This window comes from Cibotium barometz, chromosome 26 (assembly GCF_041138505.1).
Source record: "Cibotium barometz isolate CiBa-2024 chromosome 26, ASM4113850v1, whole genome shotgun sequence".
Classification (NCBI taxonomy): domain Eukaryota; kingdom Viridiplantae; phylum Streptophyta; class Polypodiopsida; order Cyatheales; family Cibotiaceae; genus Cibotium; species Cibotium barometz.
Window position 1 is genome coordinate 8,126,013 of NC_141071.1, and position 23,164 is coordinate 8,149,176.

Below are 23,164 nucleotides of genomic sequence, written 5' to 3' on the forward strand. Positions count from 1 at the left end.
AAGTAATGTTTTCAAAAGATGATGTCTTTCCATTATTTGCTAGATGTGTGTGTGAGTAATGGAGAAAGATGTGTGCATAATTGTTGGATCTATCGACTAGTGTTGAGGAGGGTGAGCTAGACCCATGGTGTTTCAGGGCTAAGCTTGGTCTATCTCAAAAGTAGAAAGGGATTCAACATTGGAAAAGCGTCGCAGGCTGGACCTAAGTTGCGAGACTACTCTCTTAAAATTTGAGACCAATTTTAAAAAAAAACAAAGAGAATCGAGAAACATGAAAATTTTAGATTTCCAGGAATGGTGGAATCTAAAGTAGAAAATGTCTGCTCCATAATTGAGGGATAGGATGTTGGGGCCATGTTGCCTCTGAAGAGAGCTCTTTCTGCTTGCCTTCTTGTCTTTGCATCCTCATATCTTGTAACCTATCTGCTCATCACATCACTATTAAGAATGCAAGTAAAATTGAGATCATCAATCAATGTTCTGTCAATTACTTTACTCTGTCCTTTTCTTTGAGGCACAATAGAAGTCATCCTCAAGTCCTCTTCATTGCTCCATAGTCGCGGGCAAAGAGCTGTCCACTTGACTAAGAAATTCTGAAATATATACAAGAGACTCTTGTATCAACCAACCCTCGGTCATGCTTCCTTCGGGCCTTGCACTTTGCCTCACAAAGTCTTTTAAGGTCTTCATGAAGAAGCGCTCTAGGAATGACATCCAACGTGCATGCACACTGCCACATAAAGCAATTTCGTCCACTAAATGCACAATGAGATGTAGCTGGCTTGTGAGAATGGTTCGCGAAAAAGTTTCCTCTACCAAACAAACCACCTTCACTGTCATAACGCGTGCATCATCCAACGTGGCTGGATCAATTGCTTTGGAGCTAACATATCTGAAAAACAAATGAATAGTATGTTATACTTGGCCTCATGCACGTTCATTTTGAAAAACTATCAAATCAAAGTGCAAGGTATAATGAAGGGTGATCTGATATGGATTTTACATACCTCATAAGCTCGCCCATCTTATAAATACATTTTTTCAAACTCTTGTTTGCACAATGGTCAATTTTAGTAGGTAGTATGAACTGCGCATATAAGAGCACATGCATATATGGTTTGAGGCATTACAAAATTTAATTTCAACGTACAAGACTTGGAAAACACTTACTTGGAGCATCATGTGCCAATCATGGTACTTCAACCCGTATAGTTGCTCAACACCTCTTTTCTTAGTGGTTGTAAAGGCTCCCTTCAATGATCTCATGCATCCAATGGGAGTACGCAAAGTAGTGATGGCCTGCTTTACCTGCTTCTCCTCCTGCTTTGATATAATCCATGGTGCATGCGCGGAAGACGAACATGCCCCCCTCCTCTCGTGGCCAAGCTTGATGCATCTGTCTTGCGACTCGCAAGTCCTCCTGTACGCTGACATTGTCTCATTTACCAATAACATGTTCCCAAATACCAGATGCCACATTCTTGAAGATGTGCATGGGATCAAGAAGATGGTTGATCTTGAGATGGGTCCAATATGGTAGCCGAAAAAAAATGGAGTACCTACACAAGAGCTGCCATGACATGATTGCTCTATGTGATCTTTAATCCAATTAGAGACTACACAAAAGAAGATTGAAAAACATTACTTTACCTGTTCATGCCATCTAGAGGAAGAACATTTGTAGACTCCCAAATGCGCTTCCAATCTTCTGCACGAAGTGTTTGTGGAGGAATGTTACTCTTACTAGCAACATATTTAGGATGATCTGACGAGAGAAATCGATAATGATTATCGAATATGGTCTTACACAAACCATCAGCATACTCATGTACTAAAATGAAGGGCCACAAACACAGGACATGCATGTTTACCCGATGTTTTCAAACCTATTAAAATATCAATAAAAGTTAGAATAATAAAGTCAATAGTTGTAATTAATATAACCAATAGTATTAGAGTAGGGAGTTATTTGAGTTCTTACCAGAACAATCGCTGTATCCTGAAAAGTCATGTATTGTCCACATCAACACTGCTTTCAAGTCGAAGTGTCGAGAGGAGGGAGGCCTACTAACGTCCACCATCGCAACACCTCTCCATAATTCCTCCAACTCATCAATCAACGGTTCGAGATAAACATCCATGTGCTTTACTTTATGTTTTCCTAGAATTAGGAGGGATAACATAAGATGTCCCTTCTTGATCACCATTGATGGTGGAAGGTTGTAACTCACCAACACAACTAGCCACACGCTGTACGTAGTGCTTTTGAAACCAAATGGATTCACTCCATCCACACCTAGGCCAAGTCTCAAGTTTCTAGGCTCTGTTTTGAAGCTGGGCTACTCATCTTCAATATGCTTCCAAGCAGGAGTGTCTGCGGGAATTCTCCACATGCCATCATCCGATCGATGTGAGGAATGCCATGACATGAGCTTTGCTATGGATTTGCACTTAAACATGTGTTTAAGGCGAGGAATTATAAGAAAGTGTCGCAAGACTTTACGAGGTACATCAAAACTCTTCACATCTATTCTATACCTTGCCTCACCACAAGCGGAACAATGTCGAGCCTCCTTATGTGTCCCACGAAAGAGAATGCAATCATTGATGCATACATGCATGCGATCATAATCCAATCCTCCAAGAGATGTCACATAGTGCCTCGCTATGTCTCTTGAGGTGGGTAGTCTATTCCCCTTTGGAGCACGTTTGATAATAGCTTGCATCCAATATCATCAATTAACGATTAAAACATATTGAGCTTGCGAAACCCTTAACCACTAATTCAAATTTGCAAGTTAGAATGCTTACTTCAATAATGCATCAAGACTTGCATTGCTCCATCCATAAACTGTTTGTAGATTGAGTAATTCAAGTAAAGCACGTAAAATAGAGAATGTGCACCCTTCAAATACCGGTGTCGATGAAGTCTTGTAAAGATGCTCTTGATCAGTTTCATCGTTATCCATACCTTTGGGATCATCCCTAAAAAGATGCCACACCATATCATCAAACACTTCCTCTTCCACGACTTCGTGGGGTGCAAGGATATTGTCATCCCTTTCCCACTCATGTCTGACAATAGATCCCGAAGCTCCAGTATCATCTCGTCGACGCTTTGCATGCTCTCGCCGAGCGTAGGGCACCATGTTAGGGTGTGGTACTGCATCTTGCTCCAATCAGAGTATATATATTAAAAACTCCATTAATTTGGACACCATGAGTCATTTAGATACGATCAATTTACATCTACTCACCTCTAAACCTATTTGATTCCATTCTCCATACATGGAGATGTGATTCAAGGTAATTCGACGCGGTCATACAATGCATCCTTGACATCGATTACACATACACTTGATCCTTTGTCCCAACCACACATCGCGATTACGGTGACGCATTATCTCATCTTCACCAGAACTACTTGAGGAGATTGATGACATTCTGTGTACAAAAGAGCAAATACATAATCATAATCAGTTTTTAATCAAAGCATAAAAAGTCTCTGTTTCGCGTGTATCTACGTGTTTACCCTGTGTCAAAACGCATGTATTTGCGCTACAATTTTACCATACATGCGATCATACACGCAGCGGTCAATGTCATACTTAAAACAAAAGCCGTCGCCTACTCCAAAACCCTATCTTCTTCGATTTCATCTTCTTCTTCATCACAAGTGCAAGGATCTTGCAGGCGGGTGGAAGGAGCATACACACGGGTGCACACAAAAGCCAAAAAGGAGACTCACTTGTCAAGAGGTGAGTCAGTTGGTCCTGTCTCTTCCCTTCCTTTTCTTTATGCAAATGTCCCTTTTCTTTATGCAAGTGTCTCTGTCCTTTCTTCTCTTTCCTGCAAGTGTCCCTTTTCTTTATGCAAGTGTCCTTTTCTTTATGCGAAAGTGATGTTGGTCGGTAGGCGACCTTTTTTTGGTACTTTTTTTTGCAAAATCGCGTGTATGCCTACGTGTACTCTGCTAGATAGTTTTTTCACGCGGACATACACGTGATCTTGGACGGGATTTTACACGCGATACACTTCATGATGCATGATGCATACAAATGGATTCTTTTTGCTGATTCTTCATGGATCTAGGTTCTTCATTCGATCCGTTTGCGTACGACACTTGGATGATGGAGATGCTAAATCATTTTGGGTGCCACCCTGGCCCAGTTGAGCTTACAGAGTATATGTGTGCCCATCCTCCTCCTAGATTCTGTGGTATAGTCACCCCGCTCTCGAGTGCCCATGTCACTCCACAACCTTCTGTGCCTATTGCGAGTCCGGCGAGGAGACATACCCCTTTCCAGACACACTCACACACGTCAGGGCTCACAGCCACCATCACGTACTCTCTCACAGCCACCGTCACGCTCAATGTCATGTCCACAGTCATGTACACAATCCCCTCCACCCGCAGCAGTAGGGAGAGTAGACGCCGTAGTAGGGAGAGTGGGAGTGGAGGATGGGGAGGATGCGACGGATGCTTTGGTAGGGGAGGTGGTAGGGCACGCGATGAGACAGGAGATAGAGGGAGAAGAGTTGGAGGAGACAGTAAGGACGAGGAAGGTGGTGAGAGATGAAGAGGGAGAGATATACTATGATGTGACAGATAGAGGCAGGATAGTGATGGATGCGAGGGGGAAAGAGGTAATGGAATACATGCGTGGAGTAGTATCAAACTTGTATAGAAATTGTTTTATTAAATTTAAAGATCAAAATAGCCGATTAGTTGGGGAGGTGATAGATGTTGTACATAGTTGGTACCCCAATCCCCCACATGCGACATTCTCGGATGTATGGGGAAGGACGCGAATAAGGGAGATCTTAAGTAATAAAAGATCTCATCTTAAGAAACTTGCGTATGATGATGGGGTAAATCAAGATGCAAGTGGCTATCCTGTCGAGAAACTGCCACTGCCCACACAAACGCGAGTGGAAGGAGGCAAAGAAACAAGCAGAGGGTGACGTGAAGAGCAAGTAGCATGTGGAGGCGCGACGGATCCAGATGGAGACCATTGGATCTTCGCATTTCGAATCTAGAGGCGTCGAGTCATGGGAGGCAGAGTTCGTAAGTATCTTGCCACCTTATTTGATTTTTTACTTAATTCATTGATGTGCTGATTGTTTTAATCTTACAAATTGTGTTGATTATGTTACAGTGACGTGTTATGGGGAGGAAGCCCACAGCCCACGAGACTGCGTATGCTCGCCCCGACATAGCAGACGTGACACGTGGACCCTCTTCAGAACTGAGGGACGTATTACGGACGCGCAGTTTGAGATGGCCATGAGACCGTACGGTGACAGGTACTTGAAAACTCTAAACGAATGATTTTAGTTTATTAAATTTTGAATTATATACATATATATATACTTATATATGATATATTACATGAACAGGCACAAGCTGCTGCTGTACCTGCTGCTGCTGATGCTCCTATCGCTGATGATCCACCCGCCACCGCTGCTCCTGCTCCTGCTGGTGGACGTGAACAACAGGTTGAGCACTACTCTTCGGACATGTACAACAAGGTGAGCACTACTCTTCGGACATGTATACCGATGTGAGCTCATCTGATCCTGGAGGGAGCAGCTCGTCATCATCTGAGTCTAAGTAGTACTCAAACTTATAGTATCACATCCGTATTGAGGATGTGGTTGTATATATATTTTTGTAACTGAAGCCATGGGCTTTTTTAGACAAACCAATTTGATTTTGTATATATTTGTTTATATTGAAGCCATGGGCTACTTCAACATATGGACTCCCTTGTATATATGTTTTTACATAATGAAAGCCATGGGCTTATTTCAGCACACACAAAATTTTGACAGTATTGCATACGAGCCCGCTACTTTTTTTTCACAAGTCATTTTTCGGAGCTAACAGCGCGGGTATGAGCCCGATCCCTTGTAGTGGAAGATGCACTCATCTCTACTAGGTATTTTATCATCTATTACATATAAGTCCTTGGTGGAAGCTATATAAGAGTTTATGGAGGAAGCCTTACAATGTTGTTGCAAGAATTAAGACTGTGTTTCTAGTACATTCATTTATTTCCTCATTGTCCTTCTAAATTTATGTTGAACCATTAAGGACTTGCAAAAGTTGTAAAAAAGGCTCGTTTTCAGTCATGTTCCCTAGTTTAATTAATAAGGTACATGTCCATGACCAATAATTAGATGATATATGTCCTAAAACATTCATCTATTACACCTATCATGAGTTTTAAGTAATGTATCCACAAGTTCTAATCATACATTCATGTGGTTCATAACAAGAGAAGGTTGTTGATGGATGGTGTTTCGATGGTTATAACTCTATGATTTCAAGTACATATTGTTTATTGTATTAAAAAATCGAGGAGATACATGTCTTATATATTCATTTAACATTTATTTATTTCTTTAACAAAAGATATGATGGAGAAAATGCATTTTTTATATGAAATTATTTCATAGGCAAAGGATATATGAAACCTCTTAACAAAAAAATTATCCTTCATTATATATTTTATGGATTTAATTCTCATTACAATATTGTAAAACAAGAGGTTGATTTATCACTATTTAGTATAGAAAGTGGTTAGGATCAACTTCTCTAGTTCATACTAGTCTCATAGAAAAAAGCCCTTTTCTAACTTTTGTAAAAAACATCTTATACTCTAAGTATATAGTTTCAAAGATAATACTTTTAGTTAAGATCGAACTTGGAAAAAATAAATAGGAGAAAAAAAGACATTAAAAGTTTACTATTTTACTCTCATGAATGAGGCTCTTTTTGTAGAAAATTTTAAAATGTATTATTTTTTCACTCAAACTTCCACAGAGTTTTTTAGTAAGTTACAAATGTAATGAAAAATTCATCTATGTATACGTGATTCATTTTTATAAATGTAAGGTCAATTTTATGTATATTTCTCTCTTTAAGCTTTTTCAAATCAAATATTTTGAGAATTATTTGAGTCACTTTTATGAAAGTACCAATTTTTAAAACTTACCAATTTTTCAAATGACCCAACTTTGAGTTCAAAATCCTACCCAAATTTTTTTGTATACCAATTGGACACGTGAATAGTATTTTTATCAAAATTTAACATCATTTGTAAAAATTATTTGAAATTTACATAAATCAAAGTTGAACTATTTTTGTGGCTAATGTCACTTTTGTGGCTCAAGTACATGACTAGTGTTAATTTTCACAAGATCAAGTAATATTGACAACAATAATTATAGCCTCTTAATCATAAAACAAAGACTCAACAAATAATGTTTTTAATGAGAAAACATTCCACCTCATTGAATAAGTATGAATAATGTATTTCAATAAGTGTGAATAACGTAGTTTTAATGAGTAGACATTCCACTTCATATAATAAGTACAAATAATGTATTTGATTTTTTGAAAACACCATGTGTAATGTATGAAGATTATGTTTTCAATAATTTATTGGTGTGAAGATTATGCTTTCAATAATTTATTGGTGTGTGACCAACAATAATTCCACACTGAGTCTTGGTATGAGCACATAGGCCTCATTAGGATTGAGGTGTATTAGATCCCATTGAGGAAAATATTTTTCTAGTTTAGATATATGGGAGAGATGAATTTTATTAAAAGTTAGAATCCATATGTGGCTTATGTTTGGAGGTCTCTTATGAGACCTCTAAGTTGATTGATATGTATGTATACATTTTAGTTCTAGCAAATGACAAGTCCTTGTAGCATTTTTTAAGTATAAATACATAAGAAAAAATGATACACTATCACTACAAGACAATGCTGCCATACACGCGTTTCATACACGCGATAAATTACGAACGCGTGTATGGTCGCGCTTGTATTTGAATAGAATCGGGCGCGTGTATTTTAGCATTTAAGTTCGCGTGTATATTTGCATTTATCAACGCGTGTATAAACGCGTTTATATACACGCAGTAATACACGCATAAATACACGATAATATTCACGGGATAATACTCGCTATTATACACGGATAAATACACGCTACTATACACGGATTAATACACGCATGGCAGAGAAAAACTGAAAAAAAACTGAATTCCTTTACAAAATTAAAAACTATTTTTCTTAAACCATCTCATAGTACATTACAGTATACATCATTACACAATCCCACTACATGCATTTACAACAATGAAATATATTCAAAAATAAATCATGCATATGAGATGATAGAAATGTCATCAATTTAGAACATACAGTGACGGATTGGTTAGGGTTCGATCTCATCTTCAATAAGATCCATCCTTGCCAAACGATCAACATCAATATCCATTTGATCAATTGGTAAGGCTACGATTAAATTTATTCCACTATCGATATTCTGTACTCCATTGATAATGGTATCGATGTCCTGATCATCCTCATCAACATCACCATCATCCTCAATGGTACGGTCATTCTCATGATCATGAGAAATGGCATGCTCATCCTCATTATCATGATCATCTCTTATTTCTTGATCATCGCTCACAACATCTTCAATGGCATGTTCGACGTCATCTTCATTGCGGCTTGTTACATCCTCCATATGCTCCATATCAGTGAATGTATTATACATCACTTTGGAACGTGGTGCAATAGGGATGACGTACCACCATTTGATGTCATGCACCATTGGTAGATAGATAACCTACTCAAATACACACAGTACAGTAATTAATTAGCATATCAAAAGTCAAGGGGTACGCGAGCTTAGATATATATGTACATGAAACACATTAGTAAAAAAATGCATACCTGCTCACATTGTTGTGGCAATACGAGCCTATCTTTCTTTGTTTGCCAGAACTTTGTAGAGTCAATAGTTACATATCCACTTGCATGGCGTTTTATCGTTGCATCAGGCCCTTTTTCCACCACGTTCATTTGCCATTTGACATCCAAAACATACACAAAGAAGTGACGAAAGTCAAGCCTAAATATGTCTTGGATTATGCCACAATAATCATCCATTTTTCCATTAGCTCCCTCAAAGCTACTAATGACACCGCAATCTTGTGTATTTCTCTTTTCATCAATTCTTTGTGTTCGAAAATGCTTGCCTTCACACCATATAGCATTGAACATAGTGCACTAGACCAAAATAGAAGCAATATTTGTGTAAGCAATGTGAATAAATATTAAAAGCAAATCACTTACAACTAATGCAAAACATTAGTTCTATGTACCTTTGACATGCATCCTCGTGCATACTCCCATTCTTCCGCCGTGATATGCAGTCCCTCGTCGCTCTCTGCTCTCTCCATTTTCTCATGCAACCAATCAACATGGATATCATTCGGAAGTGTTGCTAGATGCTTAGGATACGCCTTCCGAGAGCCATGTTGCCTCCGAAAGAGAGCTCTTTCTGCTTGCCTTTTTGTCTTTGCATCCTCATATCTTGTAACCCATCTGCTCATCACATCACTATTAAGGATACAAGTGAAATTGAGATCATCAATCAATGTTCTGTCAATTACTTTACTCTGTCCTTTTCCTTGAGGCACAATAGAGGTCATCCTCAAGTCCTCTTCATTGCTCCATAGTCGTGGCAAAGAGCTGTCCACCTGACCAAGAAATTCTGAAATATATACAAGAGACTCTTGTATCAACCAACCCTCGGCCATGCTTCCTTCAGGCCTTGCACTTTGCCTCACAAAGTCTTTTAAGGTCTTCATGAAGCGCTCTAGGAAGAACATCCAACGTGCATGCACAGTACCACATAAAGCAATTTCGTCCACTAAATGCACAATGAGATGTAGTTGACTTGTGAGAATGGTTCGCGGAAAAGTCTCCTCTACCAAACAAACCACCTCCACTGCCATAACACGCGCATCATCCAACGTGGCTGGATCAATTGCTTTGGAACTAACATATCTGAAAAATAAATAAATAGTACGTTATACCTCATGCACGTTCATTTTGCAAGGTATAATGAAGGGTGATCTGAGCATGGATTTTACATACCTCACAAGCTCGCCCATCTTATAAATACATTTTTTCAAACTCTTATTCGCACAATGGTCGATGCTAGTAGGTAGTATGAACTGCGCACATAAGAGCACATTTATGGTTTATGGCATTACAAAATTTAATTTCAACGTACGTACAAGACTTGGAAAACACTTACTTAAAGCATCTTGTGCCAATCGTGGGACTTCAACCCATATAGTTGCTCAACGCCTCTTTTCTTAGTGGTTGTAAAGGCTCCCTTCAATGATCTCATGCATCCAGTGGGAGTACGCAAAGTGGTGATGGCCTGCTTTACCTGCTTCTCCTCTTTCTTTGATATAATCCATGGTGTAGGCGGAAGACGAACGTGCCCACCCACCTCTCGTGGCCAAGCTTGACGCATACGTCCTGCGACCCGCAAGTCCTCACGTACGCTAACATTGTCTCGTTTACCAGTAATATGTTCCCAAATACCAGATCCCACATTCTTGAAGATGTGCATGGGATCAAGAAGATGGTTGATCTTAAGATGGGTCCAATATGGCAGCCGGAAAAAAATGGAGTACCTGCACAAGGGATTGCTCTATGTGACCTTTAATCCAATTAGAGACTACACAAAACAAGATTGAAAAAACATCACTATACCTGTTCATGCCATCTGGAGGAAGAATAGTTGTAGACTCCCAAATACGCTTCCAATCTTTTGCACGAAGTGTTTGTGGAGGAATGTTACTCTTACTAGCAACATATTTAGGATGATCTGAGGGGAGAAATCGATGATGATTATCGAATATAGTCTTACACAAACCATCAGCATACTCATGTACTAACGAAGGACCACAAACAGGACATGCATGTTTACCCGATGTTTTCAAACCTATTAAAATATAAATAAAAGTTAGAATAAAACCGTCTAATTAATATATATAGCCAATAGTAATAGAGTAGGGAGGTAATTAGAATTCTTACCAGAACAATCGCTGTATCCTGGAAAGTCATGCATTGTCCACATCAACACTGCTTTTAAGTCGAAGTGTCGAGAGGAGGGAGGCCTACTAATGTCCACCACCACAACACCTCTCCATAGTTCCTCCAACTCATCAATCAGTGGTTCAAGATAAACATCCATATGCTTGACTTTATGTTTCCTTGGAATTAGAAGGGATAACATAAGATGTCCCTTCTTGATTGCCATTGATGGTGGAAGGTTGTAATTCACCAACACAACTAGCCACACGCTGTATGCGGTGCTTTTGAAACCAAATGGATTCACTCCATCCATACCCAGGCCAAGTCTCAAGTTTCTGGGCTCTGTTTTAAAGCTGGGCCACTCATCTTCAATATGCTTCCAAGCAGGAGTGTCTGCGGAAATTCTCCACATGCCATCATCCGATCGATGTGAGGAATGCCATGACATGAGCTCTGCTATGGATTTGCACTTGAACATGTGTTTGATGCGAGGAATTATAGGAAAGTGTCGCAAGACTTTACGAGGTACATCAAAACTCTTCATATCTGTTCTGTACCTTGCTTCACCACAAGTGGGACAATGTAGAGCCTCCTTATGCGTCCCACGAAAGAGAATGCAATCATTGACGCACGCATGTATTTTATCATAATCCAGTCCTCCAAGAGATGTCACATAGCGCCTCGCTATGTCTCTTGAGGTGGGTAGTCTATTTTTCTTTGGAAGCATGTTTGATAATAGCCTGCATCCAATATCATCAATTATAATTAGTCTTAAATCCTAAACCTTAAACCACTAATTCAAATTTGTAAGTTAGAATGCTTACTTCAACAATGCGTCAAGACTTGCATTGCTCCATCCATAAACTGTTTGTATATTGAGTAGTTCAAGTGAAGCACGTAAAACTGAGAATGTGCACCCTTCAAACACCGGTGTCGATGAAGCCTTATAAAGATGCTCTTGTTCCATATCATCGTCGTCCATACCTTTGGGATCATCCTTAAAAAGATTCCGCACCATATCATCAAGCACCTCCTCTTCCACAACTTCGTGGGGTGTAGGGCTATTGTCGTCCCTTTCCCACTCATCTCTGACAATAGATCCCGAAGCTCCAGCATCATCTCGTCGACGCTTTACGTGCTCTCGTCGCGCGTAGGGTACCATGTTAGAGTGTGGTACTGCATCCTGCTTCAATTTATCAAATTATATGTTACAACTCTATTAATTTAATTTGGATACCATGAGTCATTTGAATACCATCAATTTACATCTACTCACCTCTAAACCTGTTTGATTCCATTCTCCATACATGGAGATGTGATTCAAGTTAATTCGACGTGCTAGTACAATGCATCCTTGACATCGATTACACATACATTTGATCCGTTGTCCCAACCACACATCGCGATTACGATGACGCATTGTCTCATCTTCTCCAGAACTGCTTAAAGAGGTTGATGACATCCTGTGTACAAATCAGAAAACACAAAATCATTATATGTTTTTAATGAAAGCACAAAAATCGCGTGTATTGACGCGGCTATCTCCTAAAAATTGCGTGTATTAACGCGGCTACTTCCTAAAAATCACGTGTATTCACCCGACTAATTTCTGTAAAACGCGTGTATAAACGCAGCTAAAATCATATACACGCGAATATACCCGCGTTTATAAACGCGAATATAAACGCGGCGGTATGTTTAAACTAAAAATAGCCCGCCTTCCCCAAATATAGATTTTGAACTAAGAAATCAACTGTGCATGCGTGTTCGCCTGTTTTCGCCTCTTCCAACAGCAAGGAGGGAGCAGAGAAAGGAGCACACACGGGAGAAGGAGGGAGCAAAGAAGGAGCAGAGAAGACTCACTTTTTCAGAGATGAGTCACTTTGTCCTGTGCCTTGTCTCTTTTGTCAGATTTGTTTACTTTGCTCTTTGCTCTTTGGGTTTGTTCTTTTGCACACAATTGGGTTACTGCATCCTGACAGGGGCGACAATGGCTGGTCCTTTTATAAGGACATTCTGTCTTTGTCGGGGGGTCGGTCTTTTCGAGAAAATTTTTTCGCAGGTCGCGTGTACGAACGCGTGTAGAAGCGCGTGTAACCTGTCTGCAGAGTATGTTCACGCGCATATACACGCGTTCCTGGACGGGTGTATACACGCATTTTTTGACGGGTGTATACACGCGTTTCTGCAGACAAAAAACTGCGGCGTTTCAGATTTCATGATTTGCAGGCAACTGACTTGAATGATGATATTTGTGTGAGTCAAGAGATAGCCCATGATGTACATGAAGATGTTTGTTGCAGGTTCTTTATGGATATTCCAGGTTCTTCATCCGATCCATTTGCGTACAGCAATTGGTTGATGGAGATGCTGAATCACTTTGGGCACCAACCTGGTCCGGTTGAGCTTACAGAGTATATGTATGCCCATCCCCCTCCTTCCCTGCCTGGTGTCTATACCCCTACCGCGAGTATCCAGGGCACTCAAGTGCCGTCTATTCCTCCGAGTCCGACGAGACGGCATGCAGCTTCTCCTCTTCCACGTCCACCCCGAGGAGACATACCTCGTCCCAGACACACTCACGTACACCCTCACAGCCACCATCACGTGCTCCCTCAGAGCCACCGTCACGTCAGGGCTCACAGCCACCGTCACGTAGACAATCCCCCATTCGTGACTCCACCCGCAGCAGTAGGAAGAGTGGGAGTGGAGGATGCGGCGGGTGCTTTGGTGGGGGAGGTGGGGGAAGTGGGGGAGGTAGTAGGGCACGCGGTGAGAGAGGAGATAGAGAGAGAAGAGTTAGAGGAGACAGTTCGGAAGAGGAGGAGATGAGAGAGATAGAGAGAGTAGTCTGCTATGATGTGACGGATAGGGACGGGATAGTGATGGATGCGAGGGGGAGGGAGGTAATGGAGTACATGCGTGGGATAGTATCAAACTCATATAGAAATTGTTTTATTAAATTTAAAGATCAAAATAGCCGATTAGTTGGGGAGGTGATAGAGGCTGTACATAGTCGGTACCCCAATCCCCCACATGCTACATTCTCGGATGTATGGGGAAGGACGCGAATAAGGAAGATCTTAAGTAATAAAAGATCTCACCTTAAAAAACTCGCGTACGATGACCGGCTAAATGTAGCTGCAGGTGGCTATCCTGCCGAGAAACCTGCCACCACTGCGCACAAACGCGAGTGGAAGGAGGCAAAGAAACGAGCAGAGGGTGGCGTGAAGAGCAGGCAGCATGTGGAGGCACGACAGAAAACTGCGACGTTTCAGATTTCATGATTTGCAAGCAACTGACTTGAATGATGATATTTGTGTGAGTCAAGAGACAGCCCATGATGTACATGAAGATGTTTGTTGCAGGTTCTTTATGGATATTCCAGGTTCTTCATCCGATCCATTTGCGTACAGCAATTGGTTGATGGAGATGCTGAATCACTTTGGGCGCCAACCTGGTCCGGTTGAGCTTACAGAGTATATGTACGCCCATCCCCCTCCTTCCCTGCCTGGTGTCTATACCCCTACCGCGAGTATCCAGGGCACTCCAGTGCTGTCTATTCCTCCGAGTCCGACGAGACGGCATGCAGCTTCTCCTCTTCCACGTCCACCGAGGAGACATACCTCGTCCCAGACACACTCACGTACACCCTCACAGCCACCATCACGTGCTCCCTCAGAGCCACCGTCACGTCAGGGCTCACAGCCACCGTCACGTAGACAATCCCCCAGTCGTGACTCCACCCGCAGCAGTAGGAAGAGTGGGAGTGGAGGATGCGGCGGGTGCTTTGGTGGGGGAGGTGGGGGAAGTGGGGGAGGTAGTAGGGCACGCGGTGAGAGAGGAGATAGAGAGAGAAGAGTTAGAGGAGACAGTTTGGAAGAGGAGGAGATGAGAGAGATAGAGAGAGTAGTCTGCTATGATGTGACGGATAGGGGGGGGATAGTGATGGATGCGAGGGGGAGGGAGGTAATGGTGTACATGCGTGGGGTAGTATCAAACTCATATAGAAATTGTTTTATTAAATTTAAAGATCAAAATAACCGATTAGTTGGGGAGGTGATAGAGGCTGTACATAGTCGGTACCCCAATCCCCCACATGCTACATTCTCGGATGTATGGGGAAGGACGCGAATAAGGGAGATCTTAAGTAATAAAAGATCTCACCTTAAAAAACTCGCGTACGATGACCGGCTAAATGTAGCTGCGGGTGGCTATCCTGCCGAGAAACCTGCCACTGCGCACAAACGCGAGTGGAAGGAGGCAAAGAAACGAGCAGAGGGTGGCGTGAAGAGCAGGCAGCATGTGGAGGCACGACGGATCCAGATGGAGACCATTGGATCTTCGCATTTCGGATCTGGCGGCGTCGAGTCATGGGAGGCAGAGTTCGTAAGTATCCTGCCACTTTATTTGATTGTTTACTTAATTCATTGATTCTATGATTGTTTTAATCTTACAAATTGTGTTGATTATGATACAGCGACGGGTTACGGGGAGGAAGCCCACAACCCACGATACTGCGTATGCTCGCCGGCATAGCAGACGTGACACGTGGGCCATCTTCAGAGCCGAGGGACGTATTACGGACGCGTAGTTTGAGATGGCCATGAGACCCTACGGTCGACAGGTACTTGAAAATTCGTAACGAATGGTTTTGGTTTATTGAATTGCATATATATATACTTATATACTATATATTACTTGAACAGGCACAAGCTGCTGATGATCCACCGGCCGCCGCTGCAGAGGGTGGACGTGAGCACTACTCCTCGGACATTCCGACCAATGTGAGCTCATCTGAGCATGGGGGGAGCACCGAGTCATCATCTAGGTCTGAGTATTACTCAGACTTATAGTATCACATTCCATATTGAGGATGTGATTGTATATATTTTTTTGTAAACTCAAGCCATGGGCTACTTCGAGATATGGACTCCCTTGTATATATGTATGAAATTTTGATAGTAATATTGAATTGATTGATCGATAGTATTACATTCATGTCTGTCTTGAATCGTGTAATGACAATGTATGCATTCATGTCGTTCTTGTCTTAATCTCCCTCGTGCATATGTTCTTCGTGGATGGTCTAATGGGATGGTCTAATGCACAAAAAACCCTAACCCAGAGAGTGCTATTGGGTGCTGGAATGCTGGAACAGTATTCAGGCACCAAATAGCACTCTCTGGATTTTTTCTTTTGCTCTCTGTTCGCGTGTATAAACGCGTCAGAACTGCTAAAACTCGCGTGTATCTACGCGGATACCCTGGAAATTACGCGTGTATTAATGCGTATAAACTGGCAATTACGCGTGTATAAGCGCATCTAAATTAAAGAAATGCGTGTATAGACGCAGGTATAAACGCGTCTGGGACATTGGAACTGAACAGGATGCGGCTATACACCGGTGTATAAGTGCGTCTAATATAAGAAAAACTGTGTATAGCTGCGTGTATCAACGCGTCTATGTAAAAAACGCGGCTACACACCCGTGTATACGCGCGTCTGAGTGGTGCTATACACGCGGTTTTACATGCATGTCTCTGGCCGCGATGATACACGCGCTGATACACGGGCCCGCTACTTTTTTTCACAAGTCATTTTTAGCGACTAAGAGCGCGGGTATGAGCCCGATCCCTTGTAGTGTATAATACAAGGCTTTTACAACTAAGTTTTACAATATACATCATTTTTTCTATGAATTAACAAGAAAAAATCATACAAGTACAACTTGAGGATCTTGAAACTAAGCTTTACATTTTTACATCATTTCACAAACATAGAAGAAGATCACATAATGATCTTTTCTAAAATCAAATCAGTAATACTCTCATGATAGTATATTCTCACACATTTTTATTAATCACACACAAGCACATAATTGCTTATGGAAATCTTGATATTATATTGAAATACTATTAGGTATGCCTTGCCCTGTTAGCCCTGGGGAAGAGTCTGGAACCAATAATGTGTACGGGATTTGGACAAGCCCCTTCCTATTCTTCAATTTGGAGTCTTGATTTCTTTCTTTGATATTTTTCCCAATATCAGTGATACATGTGTGAAAGTTTTTGAAGGCTTGCAAAACCCTCTCATTAGAAGTCCATTTGGGAGTTTTACATTCCCCTAGGTACTCCTCATTAAATGAATGATTAGAGAGGATCTCAAGGGTGGCCATCACGACTGTGGCTTGCTTTTGATTTGAAAGAGATTCTAGGTAGAACTTCTCGGTTGAAGCTGTGAGGAGGTTTTGGTATTCTTCTGTTCCTTCATTTGGAATCAACTTGCTTGCCCTTGTTGGTCTATGAGGCATGAAACCACCATATGCATATTGACCAAAATTCACAGCCGCATGATGTGCAGAAGCTATCCATATCATTGTCACAATTACCTCCTCCAGTTCCTCCTTACTTTTCATCGCCACCCACCAATTTTCATTCTTCTTATCACCATGCCCTTTTTCTTTGATCTCCAACCACCAACTTTGTAGTTCACGATCATCTTGCACTACCTTATCATTTTCATAGTAAATTGATAGGTAACTATTCACCCAAGACTTTATTGCATACCAAATTTCAAGTCCATCCACTGCATATGGGTAGTCTTCAATGTAGAGTCTCAACTTATGTTTTGAACTTGGATCTTCTACTGCCATACCCCTACAAGTAATTGTGTAAAAAACATCATCAATAAGGATAAAATATCAATATGGAAATAGAGTGAGTGAGTGAGAGAGAGAGAGAGAGAGAGAGAGAGAGAGCTTCTACGTCCAAAGTTGAAGAAATAAATAAACTCTAAAAGACATTTATTAATCTTGGTAGAAAATAAACTCACAATACCTTTTGATTAAATCCCTAGGTAAGGCTTGCTCATCGAATCTCCAAGTCTTCTTATACATAAGAGAACTAAACTCCATGGAGTATTTATCTGTGCAAAATCCCATTTCAATGATTCCTGAGGGTATGACTTCTACAAGTTCACTAAGGTCATGAGCATTGATTAAAAATTGTCTTGCCAAGGCGTTGATTTGCAAAGTGTCCTTGCAGTGGGGTTCCAACAAAACATATACTGGATGGAGAGCACTGAGTCGCCTATGTGTTGCGATAATAAATGGCTCCATACAAGCATGAGTCCTTAGCCTGTAAGATAATAATATTAGAATAAGATTTTCCCTAAGGTGTGCGCTTTATTACACATAGCACACTAATCTCAAATCATCCCAAGAAGAAACTTTAGTCATCATAACAAAAGCACACTTTATTTTAAGCAACCCTCCTTGGTTTACGTAATTTATTTTATTTTTATGATAGAGAACCAATCTCATCATGTTTTCTTTACTATCTTTAATGGATAGCATAGTTATGGAGTAAAAGTTTACCAATGGCTGATGAGTTCATGGTAAGCTGCATCATTGATTGTGGCATGTGCCTTTGCAAGGTGCCAGAGCCATCCTTCTTCATTATCATGAGGTGGGAAAAACACTCGGCTGCCTCCTTCATTTTTTGATACACTCAATTCTATCGCTATGGGTTTAAGTGTGCCATTTGTAAGGAAGAACACAGTTCGAGAAGCATACATCTTGCTGTCCTCTAGCTTATTTGCCTCTTCCACAAATGGAAGGAATGCATCATAGTAGTCCACAATGTATAACCTATCATGTGCTATGGCCTAGAAAGGAAATTAAATAAGTAATTAGATAATGTTTACCATTGCTAATTTGACTTGTTTGGTGTTCATGAAACCTATTGTTAGCTTATTTTAATGTGTGGTGGTTTGGAATTAAAACAAATTAACATAGTAATATAAAACTTTCAATGAGATAAAATGAATCCATGTTTTTTTGGACAACACATAGAGATGTTAGAAAGAGAAACACCTGTTCCACACTCAGTTCATCGTCTAATCTCTTCCCACTGAGTTCAGCAGCAAGGTGGCTATCTTTTGGGAGCTCCTACAAGAAGCAATAAATATCAAGAACTTCGGTTTTAAGAAATACAAACAACTTCAATTTTGTCTTTATAAAGGAACCATGTGGGTTAATGTCTTGGTGGATGGTTGTTTGACCTTAAAGATGTAAACTGGTTATTCTAATTATCTTTCAGGATTCATTATCTAGGCAAGTGAATAATGAAGTTTTATATCACCTTTACTCGTTCTATAACTAGTGGATTGACACCGGCCAGTGTCTGGCGACCAAATTCCTCATCTGCTTTCCATTCTTTGCTGCTCTCTATGTTGGGAGCTGCAAACATACATCAAGCAAAGAAAATAACGCATTAAGAAAAGGAAATCAAAAAACCATAATGTAAAGCTTATTTTTATCATCAAAATCACCACGTAAATATAACATTCAAGCGTACTTGTTATTGCACAAAATAAAATAGGTAAGGTTATTTCGTTAACATAAAGCTTTGAGACATTGCCAACAAGATGTTTTACAGTCCCATTGATTTTGGGAGATTTCTCACAAGGATGGCAGTACATATGGCCCAATCATCCTTCAAAACAATAGTCTGTATAGTAATAAATAGAAACCAATTCATGGATTTATAATGTTTAACTTCTTAAAACCCTACATATGTGGAATTAATGCAAACTGTGTGTGTATCTTTTATCCAAACTTGCTCGAGCGCTTAGGAAAGTGGTGCCTTAGCTCATCCTAGAGCTGGCCAAAATCTCAGGCTCCTAGCTAATCGCACCTCAAAAAGAAATCTGGCTAATTGCAACTTTTGGGGAGTGCCTGGTTCTACTGCAATGTGAGATTTCACATAAGGATGGAATCTCATATAAGAAGCGGGACCAAGGGAATACAACACAGGAGAAGAACCAAGTGGCGTTTCATTAGAGATCATGAAAATTTTCAAGGAATAGTACTTGGGATTAGAGTGCAACACGTACCTTGAATAATTTGGGGGCATGAAAAGTTGAGGAAATATCCTAGTGGGTCCTCGAGTAATTGCTTGACGGGCTTAGAAATAAGATGAGTTGATTCTGCTAGGCCCAATATCTTTTCTTTGATAGAGCGAGAACCGTCCTCCGTTACCTTGGAGTAGAGGTTGTGAATTTGCCGTAAAGATGAGAACTTAGATGAATCATTATGCCTTGTAGCAGCTCTTGGTGACCTCTCTCTCAATTGGGGTAGCAAACGTGGGATAAGGGTCTTGATACCATCAAAGACGACACCACCTTTCTTTGTGCTATCGAATTGCTCATCACGTGGTACATATATCAATGATGTACCACGTGGACGTTCTTCAACTTGATGTCCACCTAAGGTAAAAATTGAAAAGTTATAATATGTAATGAATTATACAAACAAAGATCGTATCGTGAATGGTGTTGCCATGTGAGGAACATAAACAATAAGTATCTAAAATAATAGCTAACCAAAAACTCAAACGGCTAGAGCAACAAGAGAGAGAGAGAGAGAGTGTGTACAAACACTAGAATCTTCTCGCTTGCGCCCAGTTTTGCATCTTCTTGGATATGGAAATTCCAAAGAGCCACCCAAAACCTTTCTGCTCAAGTTCTCTGAATCTCCAAGATCGTTATATACGTCATAGTCATATACGCGGTCATGCTCTTGTGGCTCTCCATGTATGCCTTTAGCACTCCCCCTCTCTCCTCGAAGTTGTTCGAGGGCTTCCTCTCTCAGCTTTTTTAGCCCCTCCGGCGTTTCACTTGGAAGATATGCCTGTATTGCAATGGAAAAATGTCATACTAGTTTTACTGCATCGCATGAAACAAGATACGAATTAAGCAGTGTCTTTGACATACTGCTATATTTTAAGCACTATCCTTTGGAGTCATGTGCTTTGTTTGAAGAGTGTGTAGTGCCTTGTGTCTTGAAGTACACTAAACAAGATACGATTATCCTTTGTGCGAAGGATGGGTGGCAAAACCACCTTACCATAAACAATCTCAAACGGGGCCTTTCCCGTGATGCATGCACCGTGTTGTTGTATGCAACTTCCACAAGTGGTAAGTACTTCTTCCGAGAAGACTTTTGATCTGCCACATAACATTTCAAGAGATCCAACATGGCTGAATTTGCAGCCTCACTTTGCCCATCCATTTGAGGGTGATAAGCTAATGAGAGTTCAATTTGGTGCCCATATTATCAAATAAGGCCCACCAAAAGAGACTTGTAGTCCTGGGATCTCTATCCCCTACATGTGCTTTGTTTTTTGAAGAGTGTGTAGTGCCTTGTGTCTTGAAGCATATTCTTAGTACAAATTAGAATAGAACTTGATATGCGACAATAGATAATTGAGTGCTTCGTGAGGCCACCTAACCATGATTCAAACCAATTACTATCCATGTTCTTTTTCCGATATTCTTAGTACAAATTAGAACTTGATATATGCGACAATAGATATTGAGTGCTTCGTACTGAGGCCACCTAACCATGATTCAAACCAATTACTATCCATGATGATGATGACACTAGGTAGTGTAGATGATTTGCTGAATGTAGTCTCATGAAGCTTGCCTGTCAAAACTCAATTTTTTTGAAAACTCGAATTTTTTGAAAACTCAATTTTTTTGAAAAGGGAATAATGCATATTAGACATCTTTCATAGTGTATGTATTCGAAACGACGTCGATAATAAAAGAAACAGCCAGTACCATGTTGCTAGAGAAACATATGTATGCATGAACCGTGCCGAAAGAGAGCGCATTATAAGAAGAATAATATATACCTTATTACTAAAGAAGATACGCGGGCAGCTTTCATATTTTCTGAGATTGTAAACCCAAGAATGGCAGGGGAAGTCGAAGAAGTGATTATCACACTCCAGCGTCACATGTTGCAAAAGAAACTCGTTGGAATGATGGTTCTCCACCAGAAGCGCAGCAGGGTCTCCAAATTCTTTCTCCACCCTAAAACTTACCTTGTACTTTAGCTCTCCTGTAACCTGCAGCCTGCGCTTCATGCTTTTCTTGCCGCTTCGCTTGGCTGTTCTGGTTTCTGGAAAAACCCATTATTATGTAACATATAATACTCGCATGGCCTTAGTGTCATACAAAAAATAATAAATGATTCAACCCATCATGGTAGAAACCAAAGAGAATCATCGTCCACAAGCAGCTCAATCGCAACTGCATGCAATTATTATTTATAATTATTGACACTCAACCGCAAAAAAATGCGCCATGCCTGGCTTCCCTGGAGTCCCTTGTTGGATGCCCACAAGCTCAAACTGCACGGTCCAACCACCAAAATCATGTACTGCGTCACTAAATCCACTAACTAAGTCAGGCGCAATATTTAAAAATCTATTCTTGGTCTCCAACTGAATGGTTCCTTTCCACTTCATGCCATGTAATCTCTTGTCGAGTTTGTCCCCAACCTTCTCAGCCTTTTCTTTGACCCACTTCTGCATTTTGATCTCTCAAATTAGCTTGTTCGCCGGCCTTCTGTGCTCTACTGATCGATGATGAGAGTTAGCTTTAAAAAAAGCTCGTTTGGCCACTCACATAACTTCTTCTACTGTGTTCTCATTTCCCCCCCCCCTCTCTCTCTCTCTCTCTCTCTCTCTCTTTGGGTTCTGTTCTGCAATATCCCACCAGCAGCTACTAGTCAATTTATAGGCTTCGAAGGTAGGAAGTTGGTTCACACTGGCACATTTCGAGTCCGCGGCTGTTTCTCCTAAACCTTCGGGTGTCGCTTTTATCCTATGGGTTCGTGTGAGGTGAACCCATAGGATTTGGAAGTAGTGGTGATGAGCGTGGAAATGGGCCTGGATCACGTGGTCTCCTTGAATGTTAGTTAATGAGCGTGGAAATGGGCCTGGATCACGTGGTCTCCTCGAGCACGGACAGGAGCCTACTAGTAGCTGATTGGAAGCCAACCACTGGATCACGTGGTCTCCTTGAGCATGGACAGGAGCCTACTAGTAGCTGATTGGACACCGACCACTGGACCCACAGTCACCATTGAAGGCATGCATGGACCACTGGACACAACTACTGGTTCATGTGAGGTGAACCCATAGGATTTGGAAGTAGTGGTGAGCGGTTGTGAATGTTAATGAGCGTGGAAATCCTCGTCTCTAAATCCCACGGTGCCTTTAAGAGGCACTTCAAGTGGGATCGACGGCGGCCGAGGTGAGCGCGCAGATCTCGGCCGTCGGATCAAAAGCATCCAAAAAGTAAACTAGGGATAAAAAGTAAACTAGGGATGAGGGGGGCGACGGCTGGGAAAAGGACGCGGATGCAGTAGTTATTTTTGGT

General features: G+C 41.0%; 1 protein-coding gene across 3 annotated transcripts; it reads right to left on the reverse strand.

Annotated features, from left to right (window-relative positions):
* Positions 1 to 16,592: 16,592 nt before the first annotated feature.
* LOC147623629 (seed linoleate 9S-lipoxygenase-2-like) lies at positions 16,593 to 22,486 on the reverse strand. Of its 3 annotated transcripts, none has more exons than XM_086820205.1 (9): positions 22,089 to 22,486; positions 21,631 to 21,899; positions 20,366 to 20,621; positions 19,826 to 20,197; positions 19,072 to 19,169; positions 18,804 to 18,878; positions 18,306 to 18,595; positions 17,767 to 18,066; positions 16,593 to 17,586 (listed from the first exon to the last, which is right to left on the reverse strand). In XM_086820205.1, the coding sequence occupies exons 1-9, from the start codon at positions 22,312 to 22,314 to the stop codon at positions 16,830 to 16,832; spliced, it is 2,643 nt and encodes an 880-aa protein (XP_086676331.1). In that variant the 5' UTR covers positions 22,315 to 22,486; the 3' UTR covers positions 16,593 to 16,829. The 3 variants fall into 3 exon arrangements, with proteins under 3 accessions (XP_086676331.1, XP_086676332.1, XP_086676333.1); XM_086820206.1 differs by having other exon boundaries at positions 21,823 to 21,899; positions 22,089 to 22,445; XM_086820207.1 differs by lacking the exon at positions 22,089 to 22,486 and adding an exon at positions 21,335 to 21,419 and having other exon boundaries at positions 21,823 to 21,841.
* Positions 22,487 to 23,164: the final 678 nt, after the last annotated feature.